Raw genomic sequence first — 26,808 nt, forward strand, 5'->3', positions numbered from 1 at the left:
CAACAAACACGAGGTTCATAAAAAAAATAAATAAATAAAAAAAATGCTAGCATCATATTAGCCTGCAGTGTCTATGCCCTGTTTGAAGAATCTTGTGTTCTGAACTGAACTGAGGTTCAGACTACAGCTGTGCTGGAAAAAAAATAAACCTCAGCTGGTCAACCATTAAGCCTGAAAAAGCTAATCAATTACCCTTTCATCAGGAAGACTAGGAGGTTTTCGCTAGTCTTTGTCGTATTCATATCTTTGTCTGTTTATGCAGCAAAAGCATTCTTAGCTCTGTAGCCTTTTCACATTCCGTCACGTTAAAAGCAGGAATGTTCAAAGCTTGTGACTCAAAAGCAAAAAAGAAAAGAAAAAAAATATTAAACCTAAACAATTATAAACTTACCCAAATATGACTATGGTAAGTCTGAAGAACATATATCCACAACTCAAGTGGGTCAATGTGTTCCGTGCAGGTTGATTGAGCTTGAGGTATTTTGTAAAGAAGAACGGACCAAGATGTGTGCAGATGTGCAAATTGGCAGAGGAAACTGCTGCTGGAATTATTGCACTCTCAATTGAGTGAAAGTGAAATAATATTTTGTTTCTAAACTAAAACACAACTAGAAAAACAAAACTGGAACCACACACACACACACACACACACACACACACACACACACACACACACAAAATAAATTAAACGGTACAAATTCGACACAGATCTGATTACAAAAAAAAAATAATAATTATAGTCAGCTGGATCTTTTTTTAATATAATCAGCTTTGATTACCTCACTGACAAATGTGAAACTTTTCGTGTAAGCATTTGAGAAAACTGCTAAGTCATGGACTGTCTTTGGAAGCGGGACGTCAATCACTCTGATGCCTATCTGCGCAGGCCGAACAGGTTAAAAGGCTTGTGCGTGACTTGTCATGCGAAGGTTCGCCGCCATCTCCACATACCGTCTCTGAATGTGCTCGTGTAGCAGGCCACGCCCACCGTCACAGCTTTTACCTCCGCAGTCGTCCTCTGATTGGCTCGTTTGAAACGGCGCTTCCTCCCCACCTGTATCCCTTGAACAAGTGGGCAGTCTTCTCTTTCCGTCACCTGCTTATTTCCAAGCGACTTCCAGGAAAAGGAAAACACTGGACCGCCAGGCGCTGAGAGCTAATGAGTCTGAAGTGAGAACATCATCGCACTGTCGTGTTATTGGTGACTGACTACTTTGTGTGGAAGTTGGGAAGTCTTCTTTTGTCATGACTCAGAAAAGCAGAAAACTCTCAGTGGGCAGTTCGTGAGTATTTCTCGGGTTTTTTTTTTTTTAAACAAACAAAAGAATGAATTAAATGTGAACTGTACTTATTGTATTGCTGCCAGGCTTTCGCGAGGCTTCTCTCCTTTTGTAAGGTCCGTCTTTTATGATGACTAATTGGTCCTTGGGTAGATATATGTGACCAGACTCTGCGTTGCTTGGTTTTTCAAAGTGAAACCAACCTCCAGGGATCCCTGCTGTTGCCCAGCGACGGCAGAATGACTAGCAATAACTCAGAGATGCAGCGCCGCAGAAGCACGCATACTTCTCGCACTTTATCGCGTTTTCTCACGTTTTGTCACGTTACCACTTCAAGCTTCAACCTATTTACAAGGATTTTATGGGGTATATAGGCCGATTCAAAGTTGTGTGAAGGTGGAAAAATAAAAAGAAACAGGGTTTAATTAGTCGTTTATTTACATATAAAAAAAAAATCTATAAAGCTCCCTCTTTTGCTCTTTTGAGTTGCATTTCTACAGGCTTTTAGACACCGGCATCTTCGCTCGTTCTTCTTTGCAAAGGAGCTCGGATTGGATGGAGAGCATTGCATTTTAATTCTACTGATCTAAGTGGACTTTGAAGAGGCCATTCTAGCATATGGACTACGTTTTCCCATTCCAAAGCCATTTCGCTGTGTCTCTTTTTGGGTTGTGATTCTGCCGGAAGGTGGACCTCTGCTCAGCTTGATGCTGCAAGCACATTTGTCTCATACTTTGCAGTCTTCATTTGACATTTGCTTATAGGCCAAAAAAGTGGTTGAAATTATTTTTTTTTTATTATTTGCTCTTAGCTTCACCGAGTACATGGCTAAGAGCTGACACAGAAATTCTCACCTTAGGCCGTGAAACTCTGCAGCTCCTCCACAGTTGCAACAGCATGAGCAGGCACACACGAATTTGTAACGGCATGAGCAGCAAATGTTCTAACTTACTTGGGATATTGCTTCGTAAAACTGACTTTGCTTTAAATTCTCCACAACTTCCACATCTTCACAATGCAGGTTGTTCGCTGATTTGCTGAAACAAGCCTGTGAGGGAATCACAGAACAGCTGAAGTTAAATTATAAACAGATAATCTCTGTTTACTAGGTTTTATGTATGGACATGAGAGTAAAGTGGAGTGAATACTATTGCAAGTCGCACATTTCGTTACTTTTATTATTATTTTTATTCAAACGGCATGTACGCTATTACTTCCTGTCCACACACATTCCCTCCTTTGTGTTGGTCTGTCACATAAAATCCCAATATAATAATTTGAACTTTGTGGAAATATGAAGGGGAGGGGGAATAAAATCAAAGGGTGTAAGTAGTTTTGCTCAGGGCTGTAATTTCGCTGCTGTGGCACTTCAAACACCTGCTGTGAAGAGCGGCGTTACCCGACAGGCGCATTACACTGGATTCATAGAAACGAAACAACTCTCCTTGTGCCTGTTTGCTGTTCATCCGTGGCTCCTGCAGAGTTGAACATGACTCTTTGTTGATGCTTTTCAAGGCGTTTGTGTAAAACGAGCCGAATTCCTGTTTCTGTCCGAGACGGAACGATGAAGCTGAAGGTTTTAATGAAATGATGTTTGCTGTCAGCACACTGGAGCCGCTTTGATCCGCGCTGACGCCTCTAAAAATGCTGCGCCTCCAACTCTTGTTCCCATCAGCGATTTCATTTCTTTACCTTGTTTCGCATATATCGATCTGAGCCGTTGCGAGGCTCATTTAAAAAAGCCGGATCGTCCCTTTTGACGTTTCTTTTTTTCCCCCTCCTGGATCAGAGTTGTGGACGAGCTCTCCCCTCTTCTCACGAGAAGAGGCAGCGTCAAGAAGTGCAGCCGGAGCCAGAGCCTGAATTTGGGGAATGTCGAACAGCAGCAGCAGCAGCAGCTGCAGGGCAGGCGGCTAATTCAAAGCTTCAGAATGGGCAACAGGTACCGTGCACAACGCATTCAGCACCACACGGACATCCAGAAAAGTTCCAGTTGAGAGAAAACATCACACTTATTCTGAGATTGTGCGGCGATGCCGTCCATCCAAATGAAACGAAACCGTTTGTGACTTCAGGGACCAGGCCACAGCAGGAGATTGTCTCAGCAGATCGGATGTGCTCACCATCACTCCTGTAAGTCAGATTCATACTTTCCTTATCGCCTCAGTGTGTTGTTTCCTTTTTCTTTGCACGTGAAGTAAATATGTAAACTTGTAGCATCCCCCCTTTTTAAAGCCATAAAGAGTTATGACCCAGATATGTAGCTTGAATTGAGATTTACACTTTGTGATATCTGTGAAAGCTTGTGTTGTCAAGAAATGGGGGGAGGGGGAAACATTTCAAATGTTAAGATTTTCCATCACATGTCAGGCCCAGTTATTTTATGTTTTGTCTCAATGGAACCTTTATCTTCCAACGTTTTCTGTTGGGATTTTATTTGACAGAAAAACACAAAGTATATAATAATATTTTAAGGCATTAAAAAAACAAAAACAACTTCTCATCAGTCTGAAACCTGAACAGGAAAATCTTGTAGTAATCAGGGCGGAACATAATTGGGTGCTACATAGAGATAATCAGATAATATTCTATAAATTTAAAAAATAAATTTATTTTCAAATGACAATAGTGACACTTTAATTAAAATTGAAGTAATATATTGGATTGTAGGAAGAAAAAAAAAAAGAAATGCAACAAATGCTAAATTGATATATGACATTATAACATACCTGCAAGAACTGTTTATGAAAAAGGCCCAGTTATTTAAACCAAAAACAAATTCTCACATTTTATTGCCATCACAAAAAGACCCTGAATGCGAGTTTAACTTTAGGCAGAACGCATTTAGCAAATTTGATTGACTTTCTTTATGGTTGCTCATGCATTCATCCTATTTTAAATGTCATGTTTTTTTGTTTATTTATTTATTTTTTTTGCACAGATTTATTTTGTCGGTGAGCCTTGTAGTCGCCACTGAGTGGCAAACGATCGTTTTCCCTCCAGTTCCCTTTTTTTTTGCACTAACTGACGCTTGCAGGTGGGAGTAGCTCTGAAAAAGCAGACGCTTCAGTAAGTTTGCCAATCTGGAAATTTCAGACATTAATTGAGCGTCGACAGTGACTGTCTGACTGACCCCAGACTGACTTTGCTGCTCGCTGGTTGGTATAGGAGACGATGTGAAGCAGTTTCCAGACAAGATGAACTCCATTTTCTGAAAAATGCTTTAGGAGCGGGACATTTTGAAGACTTGCTTTCACGGCATGACGTCCCAGGAATGTGCATCAGTACCATAGGATCTCCAAAGGGGAAAAATAAATAAATAAATCAGGAACAGCCTCAAAGATACTCGCACGTGGCCCCACATGTTTTAGATACACCTGCTCCAACACACCTGTATCAATTGAATAAATGACCTAAATGAGATGCTGTCAAGTGACGCACAGGCTTGTTATTCAGTAACTAATAGAAAGGAACTAATGTTAGTCATCATTATTTGTTCATTCTGATGTCAAATATTAGACTGGGTCTATAAACTTCCCTAACGGTTTCAAAAACCTTATCTGGATAAAAATATATATATACATATATATATTCACATCATTCACAAAAGTTGAACTAAATTGAATTGTTCTAAAGTTCCTATTTCTTAAAAAAAAACAAAGAAACATAGAAAAACAAATGAAATTAATTTGGATCTTAAATGGTAGATTTCAAATTTTTCATATATGATGTCAGTGTCAAAATATAAGAATGACACAGGAGGAAAAAAGGCACTATATTGGCCCAGTGGGTTGTATTAAGCTTAATCTAGTAGGAATAAAAATGGGAGTGTCATCCCCTATTTATGTCATTTTAAGATTTAGTTAGGTATTTTAGGCAAGCCCCCGCTTTTTAGTTTAACCTATGTGATTTTCTCCGTCTGCAGCAGGCTGCTGCATTCGTCGCTGCGTGAAAACAATAAAAGATAATTGCTTTTATTATCTAAAAAAGGTAATCCCTCAAGTGTTGGCAGTGATCTCAAATGTGTGCTACTTTTCAAGTTTAAAGGACTTTCTTCCCAGAAAGATGGCACGTCCTCTGTCATCGGCTGCGATCGCACTAGTGTTGCCGTTGCTCCCGAGCCGAGTATTTGTTACTTCCGATCCGAGTCCAACTTTGTGTCGAAAGGAAAAGGTTCTCGGTTAAACTGCTCAACATCCACACATCTGAACAGCTGTTTGTGTTCCTCCACAGAGCTGCATAAAGTACATCAAAACCTTCCACAAACTGTTTCCAGAGATCCCGGCGGAGGAGAGGCTGACGCACAGTGAGTGTTCTCGCAATCAAAAAGTCTGTTGCTCATTTACGGCGATCGATTATGGAAAACCACTTCACGTCCTGACTTTTGTTCCAATTATCTCCGCTGTCTTACTTTTCCAATCGCCGGACCTCCGGATGTGCTCGATTGCCAAAATGTCCTGCGGAGCCACAAGCGCCTCGCGTGGATAAATGATTCAGCAGATGTGCTCATGTTTCCCCCCGGTGACCCTCTTTTTTTAAATTTTTTTTTATTTTATGCGCTTCTGTTGTTGCAGCGTTTACCTGTTCCTTGCAGAGGGAGGTCCTGTATCACGGAAAACTCTTTGTTTCAGAGAACAACGTGTGCTTCTACTCGTCTGTGCTCCTGAAAGAGACCAAGGTAATTCGCTTTGGTGCATTTTTGACGTGTAACAAGAACGTCAGAGAAAAGTCAAAAATGTGACGAAAAGCCAAATAAGTTTCACGTACAAACTCGGTCGGTAAATTTAAATCTTATTGAAAATTCCACTTATTTCGTTAGATATGTTCACTGAGTGAAACACATTAATAATATAGGTCAATCACACACAGACTGATGTTTCTGCCGGTTTTGATGATTTTCCACTTGCAGCGAATGAAAACATAATGTTTATGATTAGAATATTACATCAGACCAATAAAAAACCTTTTTAGTACAGATGGACTTAACTGAAAGCATGTTTAATACCTTCATATAGGCTGTTATTTTCAAAAAGTACGTTTAATCTGACTAATGAGATTTATAGGGAAGAAAATCCTAATTTAATGAACATGAAAATATTTTCTCTTTTACTGGAAGTGGAGCATTTCAGGTTTTTAAAGAAGTCTCTGACTTTAGCTTTATTCGTCCACAGAATTCGCTTTCGTCTTCTGTAGTCGGACAGCCCAACATAAAAGTTCAGATTTTTTTTCTTTCTTCTTTTTATCATGTGGAGGTGACGCCTGTGACGTGCGCAGTTGTGTATGCCCCGCTTTGCTGTTGGAGTTTTTGTGTAAAATAAAATTTGCTGTATAAATAAAATTGGGGGGAAAATGCAGCAGTTTTCCCTCCCCAATTTTAGGAAGGTTTTAAAGTGGCCTAGTTAAAGTTGGACTCAAAACAAATTGATGCTTCAATTTAAAACGAATGACACGCTTGGCAAAAGAAGAGTGAGCATGATAGTCGGTTGTCACAAATATTTGACACAACCAGTTACTAGATTTTGGGCTCAATTAGCTTTTCACTTTTTTCACAGGTTGTTTTTTTTTTTTTTTTTTTTTTTTTTTTTTTTATAATCATCATTTTATAACCAGGCATCATTATGTGTTTACTCAGCTCATCTTTGTCTCATATTTGCTGAAAAACAGAAGAAGTTTGTAAGCGGTCAAATCATATTTGTAACTCTTTCGCCATCTTCAGTGGATATAAATCCCGATTAGCTGGAAGCTAAAGCTAACAGGTAGAGCAGCTAAGACCTCCTCTACTTTCCTAAAACAACAACAAACTAAGAAAAAGAAAACAACAAATAACAGATCTACTTCAGGGTATTGAATGCCATTTTGTGAACCTTTTAAACCGTCACTTCCATCATTCCAACAAATCAGTGCGTGATGATATTTCAGGGAATCCAAACAACAAAAACCTTTTCTATTTTACCCAAAGGTGTTTCGCCTTCGCTGGATAAATACACCAGTTAGGTGCATGACTCAAATGTAGCACAGCGTCCAGAACTGACCTGCTCTTTTTTTTTTTTAATACAGGTGGTGATTGCTATTTCCAGTGTGAAGGAGATAAAGAAACACAACCCAACCCTGTCTATGCTGTCCGTGCTAACATCTGGCGGAGAGAAGGTCAGGCTCCTCCACTGGCGCTTTTTAGACCGGCACAGTGTTTGGTATTCCATGCAGATCGCTTCGGGGGTCGCCTGAGCAAAGGCGGCGTTGTTGTTGCGGAGCTGAAGCAACGTATTCCAGATATGATTACGCTTGAAACCGATAAAGTTGCCATTACTGGGACTTCGGTGCCTTTTGTAATTGGCGACGAAAGCCAATCAGCATGTTTAACAGAACACCTATGAGTTGTTTTGCGCAGTTTGAGCTTGAGATGCATCAGGTGAGACTTGTTCCCTCCAGGAACTGAAATTTATGGCCTGACTCTGTTATCTCCCTCAGTTTTGGCTCCAGCTAATAATAATAATAATTAAAAAAAAAAATCTATGAAAATCAAACATTGAAACAGTAGTGGGGGAAGAAGGGAAGACGGAAATTAATGCTAATTCTGCAGAGCAAACCCTATGCCACGCTTTGGCCCAAATTTAACCCTTTCTCTTCTCTTTCAGTATTTGTTTGCATCAGTGAGGAACTATAGTGCCTGTTGCAAACTCCTCCAAAGCCTCTGCTGTCAGCCTCAGGTAAATGAAACGTTCTCCCATTTGGTGAGCAAAAGCAAACTTCAGATTTTTAACAGTTTTTTTGTTTTTTTTTTGTTTTTGTTTTTAACGGTTGCATTAGGAGAGCAGCCCAAGCAGCAGCCCTTACCTGTCCTCTGCAGAGTTTGAGCATGATCCGGTGAGTCTGCGTCTCAGGAGACTTTTATAGGCGGCGCGAATCCAGAAGCAAACAAAAAAAAAAAAAACGACTCTCAGCCTCCGCAAATCTTTTTGCCCACAGACCTCCAGCTTCTCCAGTTTAGAGGACAGTTTAGAGAACATCGATCTCAACCACAGCGTTTCTCCGATCGGCGGTGGAGGTAAAGAGGCCGATCTGAACTGCAGTAGAGAGCATGTCGACGTCGCCGCAGCGAATAACGACGCATTTGTGTCTCCTCCGCAGCTGACGGCACATGCAAGACCGCGCAGGGAGGCGGTTTCACAAATGAAAATGGCAGAGGTGAGAAAACCCGAGTAACGACTCCTGACTTGTTGATGTGTTTACATTTGTATTGATGCTTTCGTTTTTTTTAAATGTTTTATTTATTTATTTTTTTTCTTGTTAGCCGGGTCGTGGATCTGGAGGTTCCTTGAGAAAGTTACGCTTTTATTGTTCTTCAGAGAAGTTCTGAGTCTAAGAGTCGTCTTCCATGTCTTCCTGGTCCTGTGAGTAACACCGCACAAGTCTGCTAAAGCCGAGCCAAACTTTCTCGGTTTGTTTGAAAAGCCATCCGTCTCCTGGCTCTCACTCTGTTCACTTCGGTCCGCGTTCAGCTGCTTTACTGCGGCAAAATAAAACCCACATCCTTATCTAAGCTGAATGTAAATAAAGCGGCTGAAAATCTAACTCTGTCACAAGTTGTCCAGTCAGCAGATAATTTAAGTACGACAGCCAGTTGCGTGGAATGAATTAGCTGAAACACTCATTTCATTCACAAACTTCAATGTAGGATTTTATGTGGGACACAAAGTAACACCACACAATTGGTGAGAATAGTCATTCAAACTAAGTGAAGTTTGAAGGTGATGCTAAATTGTGCTGAAGGTTAACCAGACTAATGGTGGCAGAACAGATATTTATGCCAGACTTAGATTTATACAAAAACAATTGAAAACCATGTGTCCGTTCCTGCTATTTCAGTCTTGCACTGCTTTGTTTTGATCTGTAACCTAAAGGCCTAATAAAATACAACATGTCAGATCAAAGGGTATAAATATTTTCCCACCTCCATCAGCGAAAGTTTTTTTTTTTTTTTTTTTTGCTGACTACTGCACATTTCTAACTGAGTGTGCGTCATGGAGGACTCAGACATTTGGCCTTTTAACTAAAGAAGTCCAGTTCTTCCGTAAGAACAAACTTTAGATACTTTAATCACAGAGGACAGTGATGTGATTGAGGCTCGGTAATGCGGACTCTTGCAGAAAACAATCTTTTGACAAACTTTTTTGAGCTTGGAAATGTTAAAACATACACACCCGTGCTGGCACGTCAACTTTCTGAACGTGCCGTGATTTTTCCTTGTGCGCCACAAAGATGGATGTAACTGATATCTTATTGTTGGTAAAATCAGCACTCTATGATCTCACGCCTTTAACCCTGAGAGTGAAAGCACAGCTTGGGGTTGTAACTTGTGGAACGCGAAGCTTGCATTCATGTAATGCCTTCCTTCCTTCCTTCCTTCCTTTTTTTTTTTATTTGTTTGTTTTTCTCGCAGGATGTTGTTGCTGCTCTTGGTGTCCGGCTACATCGGGCTGAGGATCACCGCTCTGGAGGAGCAGCTGAGCTCTCTAGGAGCCCTGACCGATCTGTTTTCGCACTACGCAGAGTGAGTGAAGTCGCGCAAACAAACCCGCATGGTGGAAGTCGGTTAAGGAGTGTGTGTGCGTGTGTGTGTGTGGGAAAAAAGTGAGACGTCTCAAACCGGTTTTCAAACAATTAGCTACTGCTGATCGCAGCTAGATAGGGGAGAAGTGGCCATACTTGTTCGTGTCAGAAGGAGAGAAAAGTGATTGCAAACCAGGATGTATTGTCTGTATTTTTTGTGCTGAAACAACAGGGAGGAATTAAAAACTTGTTGAAATCTCGACAGTAAATCTTGTCTCAGAACATCCACCTTTGTTTGTAAACTTAAGCATTCAGATCTACGTTTGCCAGAGTTAGATTTGAAGTCAGATTTTAGCAATAAAATGTTACTTTATTAAATAAAATCAATTTAGCATTATTTTAAAAAGCTACAATGTAACCAACTTTTATTAAGTTGCTTATAAGTGTGTTTTGATTAGGCTAAATATTAATTTCACTCCTCCTCCATCTTCAGCTCACTTTTCGTCCTCGTCTTGTTTTTCCCACCAGGTACCAGGAAACATAAACACCTGGAACAAAGACATCTCGACAATAACGCATACTGACTTTTGTACAGAATGTATATTTAAATGGAACATGTATAATTTTTTTTTTCCAGTATTGCACACAAATACTTTTCACAACAGAAAGTAAACTCCTGTTTAAAGTTGATGTTCTACAGCTAATCTTAAAGGTACAACTGGATTCTCTTTACCCAGAAATACATAGGATTCTGTATCAGGGTTTCTAAAAGTTGCCTCCACAAATTTCTGTCATACAACTGCTAAAATTAACCCCGTACTGCTACCAATCCAATCCTTGAAATGTGAGGAATATACCTGAGTGTAGTATGACCTTGGCTTCATTAAGACCCAAAGCGTTTAACGGTGCATTATTCACAACAGACAATGTAGCGGTTCGTTTCCTTTTATTTAACTGACAGTACAGTTTTGACAGGAGTAACTTAGTGCTGCCCTTCCCCCACTTGTTGCTGTACTGTGGCTAAAAGATGGTGCTTTTATTAAGGTGTGTGGTTTTCAAAAATGCAGCTGGGAAATTCACAATAAATCAGTCGACAGGCAGATGCCAAAGGTAATAAAATCAGTGAGGTACAGTTAATAGTTAACTTCTATAACTGCATAGTCCACTGAGATTATTGGTAACTAAACTTAACAGGTCTTTGCTTAAATCTATTTATCAAAAATAATGTTATGCATATTATAACTGTAGAATTGTTATTCTAGTGGCTATGTTTGTTGCACCAAATAATAGATCACATTCACATTTATATTTGGTGTTTTTTTCTTTCTTTCTTTCTTTAAAGTAAATGCTATAAAACTATATTAGCTTTACTCAAGTTGGAGGTCTGTGTAGGAATCCCAAACTGGTGCATGCCTTTCCAGTCTGCATGTGAGGAACAACCCAGCGCCAGAAGCTAACAGAACTATGTGGAGACAACTAGCGCACCTTGGCAGTGATTTTTGATGTGTTTTTTTTGGATCAGCTATTTTTTTTTATTTTTTTTTTGCAAATATAAGAACAGACTCAGTCTCATAACTCAGCCGGAATATAAACTCGCTAGGTCTTTATTTTTAAGCCTCACACCCGATGGTGGTGTTTTTTATTGTACCTTTCAAGTTGATGTACTTCAGCCTGTTAATGACAGCATCTGACCACCAGAGGGCAGTAAGCCACTACAGATTTATTAAACCCAGGGTAGCAATGGCGTCCGATTTTTCTTTTGCGACCTTACGTTTACCCCCAAAAAAACAATACGAAGAAACCAAAACCATCTTCAGATTCTTTAAACATTAATAAAAAGGGTCAAATTTTAGGTTTTGATTTACTGTTGGCAAATTGTGTTTTTCACAAATGAATTTTCTGGCACCAATTGTAATCTGTGTAAAATATGTGCTCTGACAGTGTAAATTTAATGCATAACTTAAAGCTGATTTCTTTACCTGAAACTTACTGTTTTTACAAGAATCCCTAACATTTTCATTCATTACTTCCAACATGGCAGCAGTCTTAAACGCACAAATATTTGCCTACCTTTGTAACTGCATAGTTTGTGCAATAAATTTTAATTTATGGATTGTAAATAATAAAAAATCACCCAAATTCATATTTTTGTACGTAAGTGATTTTATTTTGTTGTCCATAAAAAGGTCAAGATTCAGTCCCATGAATTCATTTCATTACATCATATTTTCAGTTCAAAAAAGCAACATAAAATTACAAATTATAATACAAAGAAAAGAACAGGTAAGTACAGTAACCATATAAACAGTCTACTAATAGGTTCTACATCCCCCGCCCCCCACCCCAACATCGGACCCGGTCAATCTCTAGCACAAAAAAAAAAGAAATAAAAAAAATCAACATTACATCAGTTAGTATCAGCATTAAAAAATTCAGATAAACGTCTTTTTTTTTTTCTTTCTTTTTTTTGGAGTTTTAATGTTTCAACGCCATGAATTCACCTTTATCCTCACATTAACACAAGATTATGCTCCATCCCATCATTTGCTCTGCAAAACACAACAGACATGCATACAGTTTTTTTACTGCTTATCCCCCCACCCTCCCCAATCAATGAACATTCAAGGCCAAAGGATACAATATATCAACCATAGTGGTGCATCAATAAACGGTACGTTTCCAACCCAGATTCTCCAAACCAGTGAGGTCTCCCTGGTTTCCCCATTCCGGTAGAAAACTGAGGACAAATTTTACTTCCAGAGAGAGAGAGAGAGACGGACTTTTTTACTCTCTCAAATTCTTCTGACGACTCAATTTCTGAGTTTGAGAATGCAACGGATTTCCATCGTTCAAACATCACATACGCAAAGCACAGGATGAGAACGGAAGAAGAAGAAAAGAGAAATACCCCTGTTCGAGCAGACAGGAGGTGAGTGGCGGTTCAGAAAACGTCTTCTGCTGCTTCCCCAGACCCACGCGCACTCCCAAAATGGAGCAATCAGTTCAGCGCCGGTTAATAAATGTTCCCTTTGATACAATGCGGCCACAATCGCTGAAATTGATGGATCTCCTGTGCGGCAAACGCCTTGTACTACAGCAGGTCTGCACACAGGACCTGCTGGTGGTACTTCACCCAGAAAAACCTGTATCCATGATGCTTTTCTCCTTTAGAACACAGTCAATGATAATGAAAAGACACGGACGTACATTTTATACCCTTGTTACACTTTGGATGCTTTATACAATAGTGCTGAACTTAAGACCTGCTTTTTCATGCTAGATCAGATATAAATATATATATAAATGTGTAAATACATATAGTGTGTGTGTGTGTTTGTGTATGCATGTCGATGTGCAAAGGTGTGTGTGTGTGTGTGTGTGTGTGTGCGTACGTGTGGTGGAACCTGCACCACAACAACAGTGACGAGGCTCAGGTATGGCTTGTGTCAGACATTGCAGTGTGCTGCCAGCCACAAGAAGAGCTTCTGTACATTTAGGGCCAGAGATGGAAACACAAACAGGAAGGTACAGGAAGCTATATTCCATTCTGACACCTCATCTGAATCACATTATCAGCCCCAACATCACGAAGGATGATTATGAAACAATCAACTCAGGAAAAATTACATCGAAGCTAAAATTCGCCTAGCGAATGAGCTGCTGCGGCGGTGGCGGCTAGAAACGGATGAATGCTAACCGGCAAAATTCAGGTTACGCGCAACATCGGAATAAAAACGGATGTAATTCGTGTTGGTTTGTTGGAGCAGACAGCAAGCTGTTGGAGTCAACTTTTATCAAAGCATCAAGCTCCAAAGGTCTCAACTTTTTAGCCTCGCTTCTGACCGAAGGCCAAAACATTTAATTACGTTTGTTTCAATTCTCAAGAGGCGTCTCACTCAAGAGGCAGCTAGACAGTTTCCAGCAAAGCTTAGAAAAAGAAATGGAAAAAAAAAACAATGGCTCTCTCCAAAAATTAAAACATTTACAGTGCCATTCAGACATTGACATGACTACTATAATCCATGATTTTCTGATTTATTTTAGACTTTTAATTATGCATCTGAACCATTTTCCCAGGGTGGAAGGATTATACAACGCAACTTCACTTTTTCAAATCACAAAACACATCAGGTGCTCAAATATGTCCCTACACTTTGGACAAATGCCTTAGCAAGTTAGAAATTTCACACTTTTTGTAGCTGCGGTTCTGACTGAATATTTGAAACACTTTAAATTTAATTAGTTTGTCTGCTCCAGGCGGTCAGCTGTGGATGAAAGGAAATTCACTGGGGTGTGAAAGCTGCTGAAACACCAGTATCAACGTCCAGTGAACTGAGTTTGATATCAGCAAGAACTGAGGGGCAGCGGAGCGAGGAAGAGCTGCTCCAAAACCCGAAACCTGCAGTTGGCCACAAAGTCAAGCCAAAGGTTTTATGGTGAAGGGAGACAATGACCCAATCGAGAAGATACAAGTAGGTCAGTGAGGCTTTCAAACATAAAACTATATTTAACCAACGAAGGGTGGAGGCAGCATCATGCTGAGAGGTCAATTCTGCTGACAGCAGTACAGGAACAATAAAAAAAAAGATGGAGGACTGCCTCCACATTACTCAACTCAAACCAGTAGACATATGATTGGGTTTTCAACAGGAACGATGATCCCAAATATAAATAGAAACTGGTTTTTAAGTTGACCAACATCAAGCTTTTGGAATATGCTGGAAAAACTGCTGGACCATCTTTAAAAGCTGGATCCGTGTTCAGATATTCAGGCAGGATTCTGCCACAAACATGTTAGAGCTTCCTGAAACTTGTGCGGCTTGCCTTCAACTTACTACGAGACATATATCCAAATATCAGTAAGGATGCATTTGAAGTTTGTGTCGATTAAAGAAAATCCAAAATAAATGTAAATCCCCAAGTTCGTTCTTTTTTCTAAGAAAAAAGTGACAAAGTTGCATCATGCTCCATTCCACCCAATAAACAAGAACACTAAAATAACTCACACGTCATTATAGCCTTTCAATCACAGCAACCTCTCTGCTGCGTCACCTCGTTGCGGTCTTATGAGGTGCTACTTTCTTTACCGCTTCTTGTTCGGGAGCAGCCACTTCCTGGAGTGTCTGCAAACGTCTCTTTAAATCTTTTGGCGCTCCCACTCTGGGTTTACACCATAAAATGACAGAGCAGACTTGCACTTAAAAAAAAAAAAAAAAAAAAAAAAAAAAAACCCCGAGAAAATTAAAACCTTTTTTGAATGGGAAATCTAATTTATTCCCCTGAAACACGTTTCGGCTACTTAGTGGAAAGTTTAGGACATGGAAGTTGGCCTTTTGAGAATTAATAACGAGGGAAAGTATGAGACACTCTGTAGCCACGCAAGCTGTGAAAAGATTTCAGGCTACAACAAGAGGACTGGAGACAGATCACCCCCAAACCACACATTAAGTAGGTTAGTGTTAGCTGGAGAAAAACTTGGGAATGCCCTGGCAGTCAGATTGATGTCCATTAAAAAGATAAACAAGTAGTGGAGACGGGGGGGAGGGGGATACATGCTTGATCAGTATTTGTCCACTGGAAAAGAGAACTAGTCAAACTGTGGAGGTATTCTTCATTATTATACATAAATCACATGATTAAAAAACAAAAAAGAAACATCAATATTGATGTCCTCATTAGCCTTCCACTACTCTAGGTTTCCAAGTCATCAGGATGTCCTTCATTTCTACACACATTCACTCACGCATACCAATGTGTGCACACAGATCCAGAGAAGTTTGAACGCACACACAATCACACACACACACAATCACAGCATACTCACCAACACCACTTCAGAATTACATCTGTGTGCCTTTGTGGACAAAAAAAAAATAAAATAAAAAATCTCTCGCTTATCAATTGAATTAAGTCGACGTGTTTTAAAGCTGCAATTCCACGTCGCCCTACGACGCTTGCAGCTCTGAAATGACTTCACCAGTTCTGTAGTGTTTCACCAACACTGTACAAATGTATAAAGCTAATGACGTTTTAAAAAATTTCTTTTTTTTTTGTCACCTTTAAAAACAGGAAACACAACGTCGGTCGTGTTTGTGTTGAACCTGCAGGTGTGCTGCTTCAAAAAGACACACAGATGTGACCAAAAATCACTCACGCGTTCATCGCAAACACGCTTCCACACACCCACATACACAGTGTCATAGATACAAACACGTAGAGGCTGCTTGTTTCTCAGGCGTGCTGCGCAGCCAGGTCCTGGTTGATGAAGCGCCGTAGCCTCTCCAAGTACTGACTGTAAAGCTCGATGTCGTTGTGGCCGGCCCCCTCCACCCACAGGGGCTCCACGGCCTTGGGACAGCGCTCGAACAGGGCGAGGCCGTGGGAGAAGTCGATCACCTCGTCTTCTGTGCCGTGAATGATGAGCACTGGAGACGGGATCTTGGAAACCTTCTCGATGCTGGAAGAGATTTATGGATTTCAGTCGCATTTTAATGCAAGAGCCGTAACGTCACACATGCAATGCGTCTCGAGTGCATCGGATTACGTCCGTAAGAATTTTGTGGATTCTTCTCCAGTAAAAAAAACAAACAAAAAACTGAGTATTCAGAAAGTATCAAGCATAAAAATCATCAAGAAATGGTCCTACAATATATCCTGGGGTAAAAAAATAATTAAACAGATGCAGTCAACGCTCATTATCTAACTCAAATACAACCTTGTTTCCAAAAGACTGTTTTGGAGCCTCAATGGGAAAAACACGCCAATCTATTGTCTACATTTAATTAAAAACAAACAATTCTAACCTTGATGCAGGTTTTTTTTTTTTTTTTCTTTTTTTTTTCAGGCCGTTACTTCATCTCTAACAACATTCACCACATGTCAAAATTAATATACATTTAAAAGTTTTTCTTAAAAGAGGACTCGCACAGAATAAAAAACGTGTTGCTTTTTTGAGTCTGATAGAACAAAATTGTTTCATTTAAAGTCATTACTAAACTCCTAAAATATGACAAAGCATACCATTTCCTTTAGCTTTTCTTTCTTATTTTTGAAAGAAACGGGGGAATAAGGAATAAACTGAAAGTTGATTTCAGTCTGACAAATGAAAAATAGCTAACTTTTTGTCTTCCTCCTTCAGTAAAAGCGTCAACACCAAAGAGTGTTGTCTCAGACTGCTGCCTCGTTTTCGCTGAGCAGTACGACACGAGTCTATGTTAGTATTTTACTTTCTGACTGATGCTTTTTGCTTCACTACTGAAAAATGTAAAATTGTTTTTTGTTTTTTTTCTTGACAAAAAAAAAAAAAGAAAAAATCTTAACTGATTGTTTTGACCAAAATAATAATAATTTAACTAAGTTTCTAACTGGACTAGAACAATTAGTTTACTTGACAGGATGCCAAAGATGCCGTTAAGCCTGCAGGGAATCTTCTCGACTCGATATAGATTTTAGCAACTGCGTTGCGTTTTGAAATTTTATTCATGAGTTGCTTTTTTGGGAAATTTCATATTTATGCCCGAGGTGAGGAACTTACTTGGGGAACGCATCAAAGCAGTAAGTTTTCTTTGTGTCAGGGAAGGCCACCCTCATGCCGGAGGTGAGAGGAGAATGAAGGATCACCGCAGCGCACTCGAACCTCGATGCCAAGTCTACTGTGGGCACTGTGCCAATGCTCTGTCCGTACAGGATGATATTTTCAGGGCTGATGCCATACCTGTGAAACAAGCCAATAAATTACAGAACAAAACAGAAAAACGACCTGAACAAAACTTTTTTTTTTTTTTTAATAATGTGGTCGACAAATACTTTCACAAATACCAAGTTTTGCAATTTAAACATATTATAATCAACACAGTGCGTGATGAGTGTTAAAGTGCTTCACATAATAAGTTTCCACGAGTGAGAAAAGCAACAAGCTATTCCTCCCAACAGTTAATTGTGATATTACCTTTTAATGTCTTGATTTGCACTGAGATTTTAAAGGGAAAATTCCTACTATACTTAATTACGCTTTGCAATTTGCCCTTTAAGGCTTTATGTCATGTTAAATTTACACAGCTCTTTTCTAAAATAAAAAGAATTATTGAGTCGCAGATTTAGTTATTTTGAAACTAGGATAAGGTCCCAAGAGCTTTATAATATCGTTTTTATTTAATGCAGTAGTTAGAAATGCACAGATTGAGCTTTTCAAGCCAATATTGATTACTATTTTTTTAAGCCTGAGCTGCCCACGGTCCTGACTGATTTTTTTTTTGTTTTGTTTTGTTTGTTTTGTTTCAAAATATATGACACAGAATAGAGTCAACTGGAATTTCAAGTTCAGCGGATGTTCCTCTTGTTTCACCAAATGGGATTTAGGAAAATCCAGTACAAATATTGTAGGCTGTGAGCTTAACCCAATCTCAATGTTTCATTCTTTTATTTCCTTGCTTTTATATTTTATCTACAGACCTCACAAAATAAATTTGGTTACTCAATACTAACAATTCATACTGAACTGCATCATGTTATTGGTTCCGTTTTTATATTTGTACTTTTTAGTAGCTTTACTTGTGCACTAGCGTATTGAGATTGTAATAAATTTCACAAAATAATTACATTTCTCTCTCATAACTTCTTTACAAGAGAAAGTGTCTGTATTTATTATTCCATACATATATGTAGTTTATTGCTGTTCAAATAACAGCAGTGATGGGCTTAGTATTTTAATATCTAAGCCTCATCAGGCAGGCATTTGTAACAATAACATATTAAACTCTTTGCCTATTAATTTCTTTATAATAGTGTGGAGCACTGACAGTCATTTGGATCTAAATTACTAATTTTATTGGCATCTTAATTACTCATAATTATACATAGCCAAAACCATACTCCTACTGTACAACAAAACTATAAATATCTTATAATAAAGAGTTACTGCAACTATCTGGTAACTGGTCTAACTTAAAAATGAGCCACTGTTAAAAAAAATAAAATAAAGAGCCAGCTAAATTAAAATGAATCTTGCCTCCTTACCGAGAGCGCAGGGCATGCCACGCAGCATCGATGTCTGAGTAAAGGTTCTTCTCGGATGGCTTGCCGGTACTAACGCCATAGCCTGAGTAGTCGTAGGAGAAGATGTTGCAGTTGATGCGGGTGCCCAAGCCGATGTAGAAGCTGCTCATCTGACCCAGGTCTACGGCGTTGCCATGCGAGAACAACACTGTGAACCTGAGCGACGGACAGGGAAGAGAAGGATGGGAGTTAGTGGAGCGCAAAGACTGGAAACTCAAACCTGAAATTTGTTGTACAACGCTGGTGGCTTGCTAACAGGTTTGTGAAGCGCACGTCTGAGCGTCGACAGTCTCACAGTGGTGATTCATGTCTCACCTGGCGTTGGGAGCACAGCGTATGTACATGCATCCAACCCTGTTCCCTCGGCTAGATCTGGTCAGGAACACGTCGGTCACATCCAGTTCTCTCTGCGAATACTGGAACTCGGCCCTTTCTGTGAGGTGCAACTTCCACCTGCCTTCAGGCCCAGCGATGCTGCTGCTGGTGGTGGCAGCGCCACCACTGCTGCCGCCTCCTCCTCCTTCTCCTCCTCCTCCTCCACTGCCACCGCCACCTCCTCCACCGCCTCCTCTGTCTGATCCACCAGCGTTACCCAGCCGCGAACGCAGTCCCGGCGCTCCGAGTGACGGGGGAGCAGCTCCAGAGTTGGCGGCAGACACGGTTGTTGCTCCAGATCCGGGATCTGGGTCGGGGAGCAAAGCATAAGTGGGCTCTGGAGGGAGAAAAGCCAGTTTGGCTGCAATGCGGCTGGGACAGGGGGGGCAGCAAAAGAGGCAACAAAGCTCTCGTATGGACAGGCCGTTCATCTTCTGGCACAAATCTGAAGAGGAGAGACAGCGAATTAGTAAAAAATATTAAAACGTATGAAAAACAAAATTATTTAAAACTAGTTCACACGTTTTGTTTTTTTTTGACTGATATTCGAAAATTTCTTCTTGACAACTGTATAACATTTACATAAGAAGCTGAATAAGCAGTTGCTTTAGTGTTCACATAAAATAGAGTTTGATCTACATAGCAATGAATGCAACTCCATGGCAGGCGGTGAATGACCTTACATGGAGAAGTTTCTATAAAACGGATCCAAGGAATGACCCCAGAGGAACTCCACAACTAACTGAGCAATAATGCGACTTAGCATTACCTATGCAAACATGCTCCATTTTGTCTGTGAGGTCGGCTCAATATTTGTGATGTGGGATGACTCAAACAAAACAAAAAAAATGCTGCAAAAATATTTTTTAAACACATTGTTTTGAGTCTTTAAAACAATCCATTGTGAATTCAATAAAAACAAATCTGAATCAGTTCATTTAGAATAAGTGAAGGGAAAAAAAAAGATGATTAGAACACTGAGCAGAGAAAAGAGCAGGAAAGGTTTATATCCAGCTATAGATCTACATGAACCTTTTACTGTGTTTCGTTGGGTTTGTGATAAGTGGAGGTTTTCTTGTGAGGAAAAGCCACAAGAAAAAGCAACAATAAAAAGAGATGGCCACTCGCTTTACTCAAAGTGCAACAAAAGCTCACCACTGAATGCCAATTAATTCTAACTTGACAGAGAAGGAAAAACATCTGCGTATATCTGTATCTCGGAAGGAGAGTGGAGATAGAAAATATTGACGCAATTTTATAGAGAGATGGTCATTTTACAAGAAATAGAAGTAGTGCAATAAAAGAAATGTGGGGTCAATGTTATGCTCAAAGTTTCATAAAACTGCTTATGATTTTTATTTTCTCCAGATCAAGAATCCAGCTGACAAATTACCAAATTATAAGTAAATAATTTTTATAATTTGCACCTTTAGACACAAGTCTAGGACTAACAATGAGTCAAGAGTTTAAAAGCCAGTGCCTGTTGGCAATCGAAAAGCTGATAAATCTAATAAAGTTGCAAAGAGAGTCGTTTGCTTAAAAAAAGAAACACATTTACAAAATATGTTGCTTGAAAAAAGTAATTTAACACAGAAGCAAGATATCAGTTACTCAGAATATGTGGTGTCAAATATCTGAAGCATAAAATAGCAACACTGTAAACGTGGTTTTGATGTTTAAGGTGAACAAGACAAGCCTAAAAATACAAAAAAAGAATTTAGCAAATGACTCCCAACACTTTATTACTTTTTACATTAATTTTTAAAAATGTACCCAAAGAAATATTACTCTGGATAATCTGATCAACTCAGTCCAACAAAGTCATAATCTGAGAAAGCAATAATCAGCATGACATGTGTCATGATGTTTTTTTAGTCTGATATGGAGGCGTATAAAGATATACAGCTAAGCCAAACAAAAGAGCAGCACTATTATTCTTGACAGGATTTTGGACTCTCACAAATGCATTAATGCGATTAACAGCTTCTCTAAAAGTGTGCTCTGCAGAAAAGGGAGACTACAGCAGAAGAAGAGCAATCTAAACTAAGGTTGATCACTGTGGATGTCGCGACAACGATTGACAACTTTGGATTTGCTCTGAAGTCCAAAGCCCGGCTCTGCTGACACCTTTAGAGACAGGACTTACTCAAATCCCTGTTCACATTCAGACTACTGCTACACAACATTATAAACCATCCAGGTCTGGAGGGTCCTGAGGACACTAGAAATGTAATTTATTGTTGGCATGAAAAATTTCTTACGGTAATAAATATTTGGGTTTATCATGAGAAAAGCCTGAAAACTGTTGTCAAAATAGGTGGGTTTTTTAAAATGTTGGTTACATGAGAGTATCGATTAATGTGAAAATATTTACTGATGCAATTATTGTTGTGTGGTGTAGTGATGAAAGTCACTTCTCTTCATGCAACAGGCCTCCTGGAAAGCCATTTTGAAATGGGATTCCAGTATTTTGGGGGTTTGTGTGGCTCTGAGTGCAGAAACATGTCGTCGCAGCTACACAGTGGCCTAAACAAATAAAATACTAGAAATAGGTTCTAAATATATATTGTATTTTTATTATTTAAAAAAAATACCACAAAATTGTGTGATAAGATCCATGTTGCCTATCCCTAATCCAGGTTAAGTGTGATGAAGCATAAGAGTTCCCAGTCTGGACTGAGAACGCACAACTCCTCCATGGTGACTGGTAGTCGCAGCGTACTAGACATTGGCAGGTACTTCGATTGGTAATCAAAATATGAAACAGCCTTGTGCTAAGGCAAGGGCTACTAGCCAGGATCACCTAACCAACCAATGGCAACAAAGCATCAATACTAAAACTAAAAAAATAAAAAATAAAACAAAACATATAATGCATAGCTCCAAGGAGGAATAAGTACACACACCTCCAAATTGCACCAATTATCAGGTTGCTTTTACACGGCAAAAGGTTGTGAGCTTTTCAGGCTGAGGTTCAAATGCAAACGTTGGGTTATAAAGATTTGAAGGAATCCTGTGATTTTCATATGACCTGTATTAACCGAGGGCAAAGGGGGGGCTTCAATTGTAAAAATCCAAACTCTGGCTGGAAGTAAGCATTCTGATTCATCATTATAGGAAAGTTTCTGATAAATAATAAAGTAAATAAACATATGCCTTAACCCTTTTTGGAAAAACTTTAAATCTAAAATGAATTTTTTTTTTTTTTTTGCAACAGCACAAAACTCTCCTTAATATGCAAAATAAATTGAATTGATGTTTTTTTGCACATGATTGACAAAACACTCCTCCACAGGAGTCGATAAAAAGCAAAACCTCACGATAATTATTTTCACTGATCTTATTCGTTGCAGGTCTTTCTATCAAGTATGTGCACCAGTGTGTACAGATACACTTGTGCTTCCAATAAATCATCTGTAGAGAAATCTGGCATGTTGTCATCCGACCCACTGGAAAAGCAGCCTACCACAATGACACATTTATCACCGACTATGAAATATTAGTAATAACCACGGGGACACAGGATGCCACAAGATATTGGACAATAGAGAGGAGAGAGGGAGATGGAGAAAGGCGTTTTATTAGACTTTATTGATTTAACACATGGTCCCTGACAGAAATGACAACATAAACAACATTTAGAAGTCAAAATGCTTCTCTCACAACTTCTCAGTCTCACACTTTTCCCACTTAGTGACACACAACTGTTTTATTATGCTCATTAGCTCATGTTTGCTCAGCAACACTTAATTAACTACAGAACACATTAATCACTGCAAATGGGGAAAAAGACAAATGAACTAAATTTAGTTTAATGAGGATAAAATAAATTCTAGATGCAAAATATTATGTTCTGTTTTCCCGATTAACGACAGACCTGTGTAGTCACAAAAGTCACTTCAACCTAACCTGTCGGACAACAAGTAGTAGCTGGAAAGAGGCTACAAAGCCACACAAGTAATGAATTTCTATAAGAAAAAAATTAACTATTAGGGTTCATTTGAGTGAGCCATTATAACGCCCAGGAGGAGGACGAGATGTAGCATCATTTTAGGCTTCAATCTAAACTACTTGGCTCTTTCGCTTGTTTGTCTTAAAGACAAAATAAAATATCTGGATTTATTCGAGTCCAATGAAATCACAACCTCGAGGTTCTCCGTTGATGAATGACACAGCAAATGACATCGGAGTGTCGCCCACAGCTCCTGCACGCTCCACCCACATTCCTGCCCATATTTACTCATGACCTGGTCAGAGTCAACTTAAACGTTAACTAGCTACAGTAAGACCTGACATGAAGAAGAAGGGGCTAAACATAGCGGTGGTGGTGAGAGGCCGAGAACAAAATTATGAGATTTTCATCAAGAAGCTGCGACAACGAAGGCCGATTTTGACACGTTGTCACGACGACCATGCTGGGCCTTTTAGTGAAGGAATCTGCCAACACAAAGTCTCTGTCTGGTACTTTAATAAAATAAATGCCATGTTTATACTTAAACTAATGAGCCCTACAGTTTTATGAAAACATTTTGGATTACATGTCCTACATTATTATTGTAATAGTGCCCTCCTTAATTCACTCACCATTGGTGTTCCTTTCAATGGAGTTGACGTTTTTTGTTAGGATCAAATATTGTCAACGATCAGAAGTTTCTACAGGACAAAGCTGCAGTCTTCAATGCACTTCCAATTTGCTCCCGCTAAAAGTTTTTATCATGCAAAGCAGTTTGTTTTAATGTTAACGCTACCTTACTTACTGTCTGCTTTGATACACTTGTAGGTAGATCGGCTTGTAGCGTGTTTATATTTAGTGTTTCAAAGCTATTTTATTCCTTAATGCTTTGCTTCAGATTGTGTCAATTTTAATAAAGGCAAAGATTTTTTTTTTCTTTTAAACTTTACTCCTTTCACCAGTATAATAAGAAAAGAGAACCTCAAAAGTTTCTCAGAAGAAAACAATCACCAAAATTTGATATTTTAATCGAAATATTAAAGTTTAGGCCGCAGAAGAGCCTGAAGTTTGATCTCGCAAAAGTAATTTGATGTTTAGAAGTTGCAATATGTTAGAATAGCGCATTGTCTTTAACGTTCTACAAAGGTAACACCTAAATCACATGGTCTTGGGTCACATTAATTGTTTTGAAACAAAACAAGTAAGCATTGTTAAAATGTTAGAATGTCATTTTTTTGTACCAGGTTCTGCAGAACCATCCTGCAAATGTAATACAATGTAGATCTGCCACATTTTCATTCTCAATATAGAGCAGCAACAAAAATATAACTGGCATCAATGTTCCAGTGTTGTAAATTGAGAAAGAAAATGTGTGTTCTAAGCTTTAAGACTACACAAAAAAGAACTAAAGAAAAATAAGTTAGGGAGGAATTGATCCAACACCAGAGTGTAGGCGGCAGCGATTTAAGAGGCACACGTTGCCTGCCAAGAAATTAGCACACCAAGATACATAAAATATCCAAACCCAAAAAAATTCTTTGCGTTTGCTCCTTTTGCTCAGATACGCAACCATATTCACTTATATGGTTTTTGTACCTTTAAGGATACCTATATCATTTGCAATCCATTTTGTCCTCCCAGTTATCAACATAGCAAGGGTTTGTTGTTGAATCTTTGGTCTGACAATCTCATGCTATATTTTTCTGAAAAGGGGTGGATTTATTATTATTAATATTTTTTTTAACGGATCAAATACTCTTTAAAGCAATTTTAACTTTTAAAACAACCTTAACCTTTCAACCTACACAGATCTTATTAACATTGATAAAAACATATATTATATATATTTGTCCAGATTAAATAACTTACTTTTCTATACTATCCTTTTGAAAAGGTTACCAACATACCACATACCTGTATTTAGAAATCCTTTTTTGTTGAAGTCAACTGGAAAAGCTCTGCACCAATGTCTTGCAGTCTCTTCGGTGAGCCAGCCAGATCCTAGTCAAAGTAAAATGATTTCGTTGAAATTGAACAGTGCACTAATTACGAACAAACAATCAGACAGCCTACACCTTCTTGTATTCCAGTCTAATTTTATAGTAAACTACACGTTTAAAAACCCTTAAAATCACAGATCACACATGTGAGTTTATTTTAAGGACTCGATATAACAAGGATTACTTCTACGAATGCTCCAAAGACAGCAAATTGTTGGTCTCTATGAACAATAGGCAATAAATTGCATGACATCAGATGCTTTTGACAAGGGTAAACAGGGATAATACTCACAGCACTATCTCAGCAAAAACACAGACTCACTGGCATGCTAATGTAACCTGCTTTAAACATGATATAAAGCGTTGGATTTGGTCCGTAATATTAGGATATACAGGCGAGGAGAAAGCCAACACGACAGAAGTCAAACTAATCACCGGAACCTCTGTATTTAGCAGCCAAATCCATCCATCACTACCGCTAGCAGGTTGCCCAGCTAGCGGCGGCTGCTGCTGCTAGCTCGTTAGCTTGGCCGTCTGAAAGCGACCTACATACCGATTCACAGCAGGGCGATAGGCGGGATGGAGAGGTCCTATATGTACTCAGAAGCAGCGTAGGACTACGAAAATCCTTCTTGTGTCTTGACATGGATGGACTTACTCAAGTGTACCAACCAGTTGTCGGTGGCAAGCTAGCTGAAATTCATGGCTACCAGATTTTTTTTTTTTTACTACTGCCCGACTTCATCCGGAAGTGACGTAAGAGCGTCAAATCCTCATTCAACCAGGCAACAAAGCTACATATCAAAACTAAACTAAATAGGTATATATTGTAAGTATTTTTTGTCATATATACTGCTTACTAAGAAGAAGAAACATCAAATGCGTTCTTATATATTTTTTTCTCTCATGCAGTTTAGCGCTGTTTACCCTTTATGACAAATATCATTCCAAAGCAATACAAACCGGGTTCTGTGACTTTAAACATTTCATTACGTACTAAAAGATGTACACGGGAGACGACGCTTCCCAGATTCTGAGTAATGGGGAATGGGCAATGTGACTCGCCACCCCAGGCATCTTATTGGGTTGGACAGCACTTAAGTGGGGTTGATATTGTGTGTAAAGTGTAAGTTTTGTGTATGCAAAGCGTATATTTTGTAAAAAAAAAAAAAACATGTACATGAAGATATCATAACTGGCTACTGATTTAAAACGTTCAGCCTGTTGCTAAATAAAAGGGGTATTTTGCTGTTTTTGAGTTAATCTGCACAGTATTTGACTATCTCGTGAGCCTGTTTTAGGGTGTGCATGTCAACCCCTGAACAATCAAAACAGACCTCGTGGAGATGTTGGCTGAAGCTTTCAGTAGATTGTCATTGTCCATATCCCTTATGCTGACATGGGCTGAAAGGCTACTCAACAATAAAAAAAAATCCATTACACCAAAGGAACATAAAAAAAAGCCTAATTACAGTTTGCAAATACACATTGAGACAAAGACCGCCATGTTTGGCAGACAAGTGTGTTAAGAACAACAAAGTCGATATTTGGGAGTGGCAATTAATCCAATTCAGTTTATTAATATGATGGCATTTCA

The 26,808-nt window shown here is 39.0% G+C and overlaps 2 protein-coding genes across 8 annotated transcripts; one reads left to right on the forward strand and one right to left on the reverse strand.

Moving 5' to 3' along the window:
- Positions 1-654: 654 nt before the first annotated feature.
- LOC103151229 (protein ABHD17A-like) lies at positions 655-25,963 on the reverse strand. Of its 5 annotated transcripts, none has more exons than XR_001664627.1 (7): positions 25,765-25,963; positions 25,126-25,212; positions 19,200-19,704; positions 18,846-19,040; positions 17,365-17,544; positions 16,007-16,287; positions 655-677 (listed from the first exon to the last, which is right to left on the reverse strand). XR_001664627.1 is itself a non-coding variant. In XM_016681280.1 (7 exons), exons 3-7 carry the CDS (start codon positions 19,688-19,690, stop codon positions 16,062-16,064), a joined length of 1,053 nt encoding a protein of 350 aa, XP_016536766.1. In that variant the 5' UTR covers positions 19,691-19,704; positions 25,126-25,212; positions 25,765-25,963; the 3' UTR covers positions 15,080-16,061. The 5 variants fall into 5 exon arrangements, 4 of the variants coding, with proteins under 4 accessions (XP_016536766.1, XP_016536765.1, XP_007571230.1 ...); XM_016681280.1 differs by lacking the exon at positions 655-677 and having other exon boundaries at positions 15,080-16,287; positions 19,200-19,398; positions 19,438-19,704; XM_016681279.1 differs by lacking the exon at positions 655-677 and having other exon boundaries at positions 15,080-16,287; positions 19,200-19,404; positions 19,438-19,704.
- Positions 865-14,416, forward strand: LOC103151228 (GRAM domain-containing protein 3-like). Of its 3 annotated transcripts, none has more exons than XM_007571167.2 (13): positions 865-1,170; positions 3,070-3,222; positions 3,356-3,413; positions 5,514-5,586; positions 5,855-5,958; positions 7,338-7,427; positions 7,916-7,987; positions 8,088-8,144; positions 8,247-8,325; positions 8,409-8,465; positions 8,572-8,671; positions 9,721-9,831; positions 10,359-14,416. In XM_007571167.2, the coding sequence occupies exons 1-13, from the start codon at positions 1,160-1,162 to the stop codon at positions 10,372-10,374; spliced, it is 981 nt and encodes a 326-aa protein (XP_007571229.1). In that variant the 5' UTR covers positions 865-1,159; the 3' UTR covers positions 10,375-14,416. The 3 variants fall into 3 exon arrangements, with proteins under 3 accessions (XP_007571229.1, XP_016536767.1, XP_007571228.1); XM_007571166.2 differs by having other exon boundaries at positions 867-1,283; XM_016681281.1 differs by lacking the exon at positions 10,359-14,416 and having other exon boundaries at positions 866-1,283; positions 8,409-8,479; positions 9,721-9,810.
- Positions 25,964-26,808: the final 845 nt, after the last annotated feature.

Source organism: Poecilia formosa, unplaced genomic scaffold (genome assembly GCF_000485575.1).
Source record: "Poecilia formosa unplaced genomic scaffold, Poecilia_formosa-5.1.2 Scaffold275, whole genome shotgun sequence".
Classification (NCBI taxonomy): domain Eukaryota; kingdom Metazoa; phylum Chordata; class Actinopteri; order Cyprinodontiformes; family Poeciliidae; genus Poecilia; species Poecilia formosa.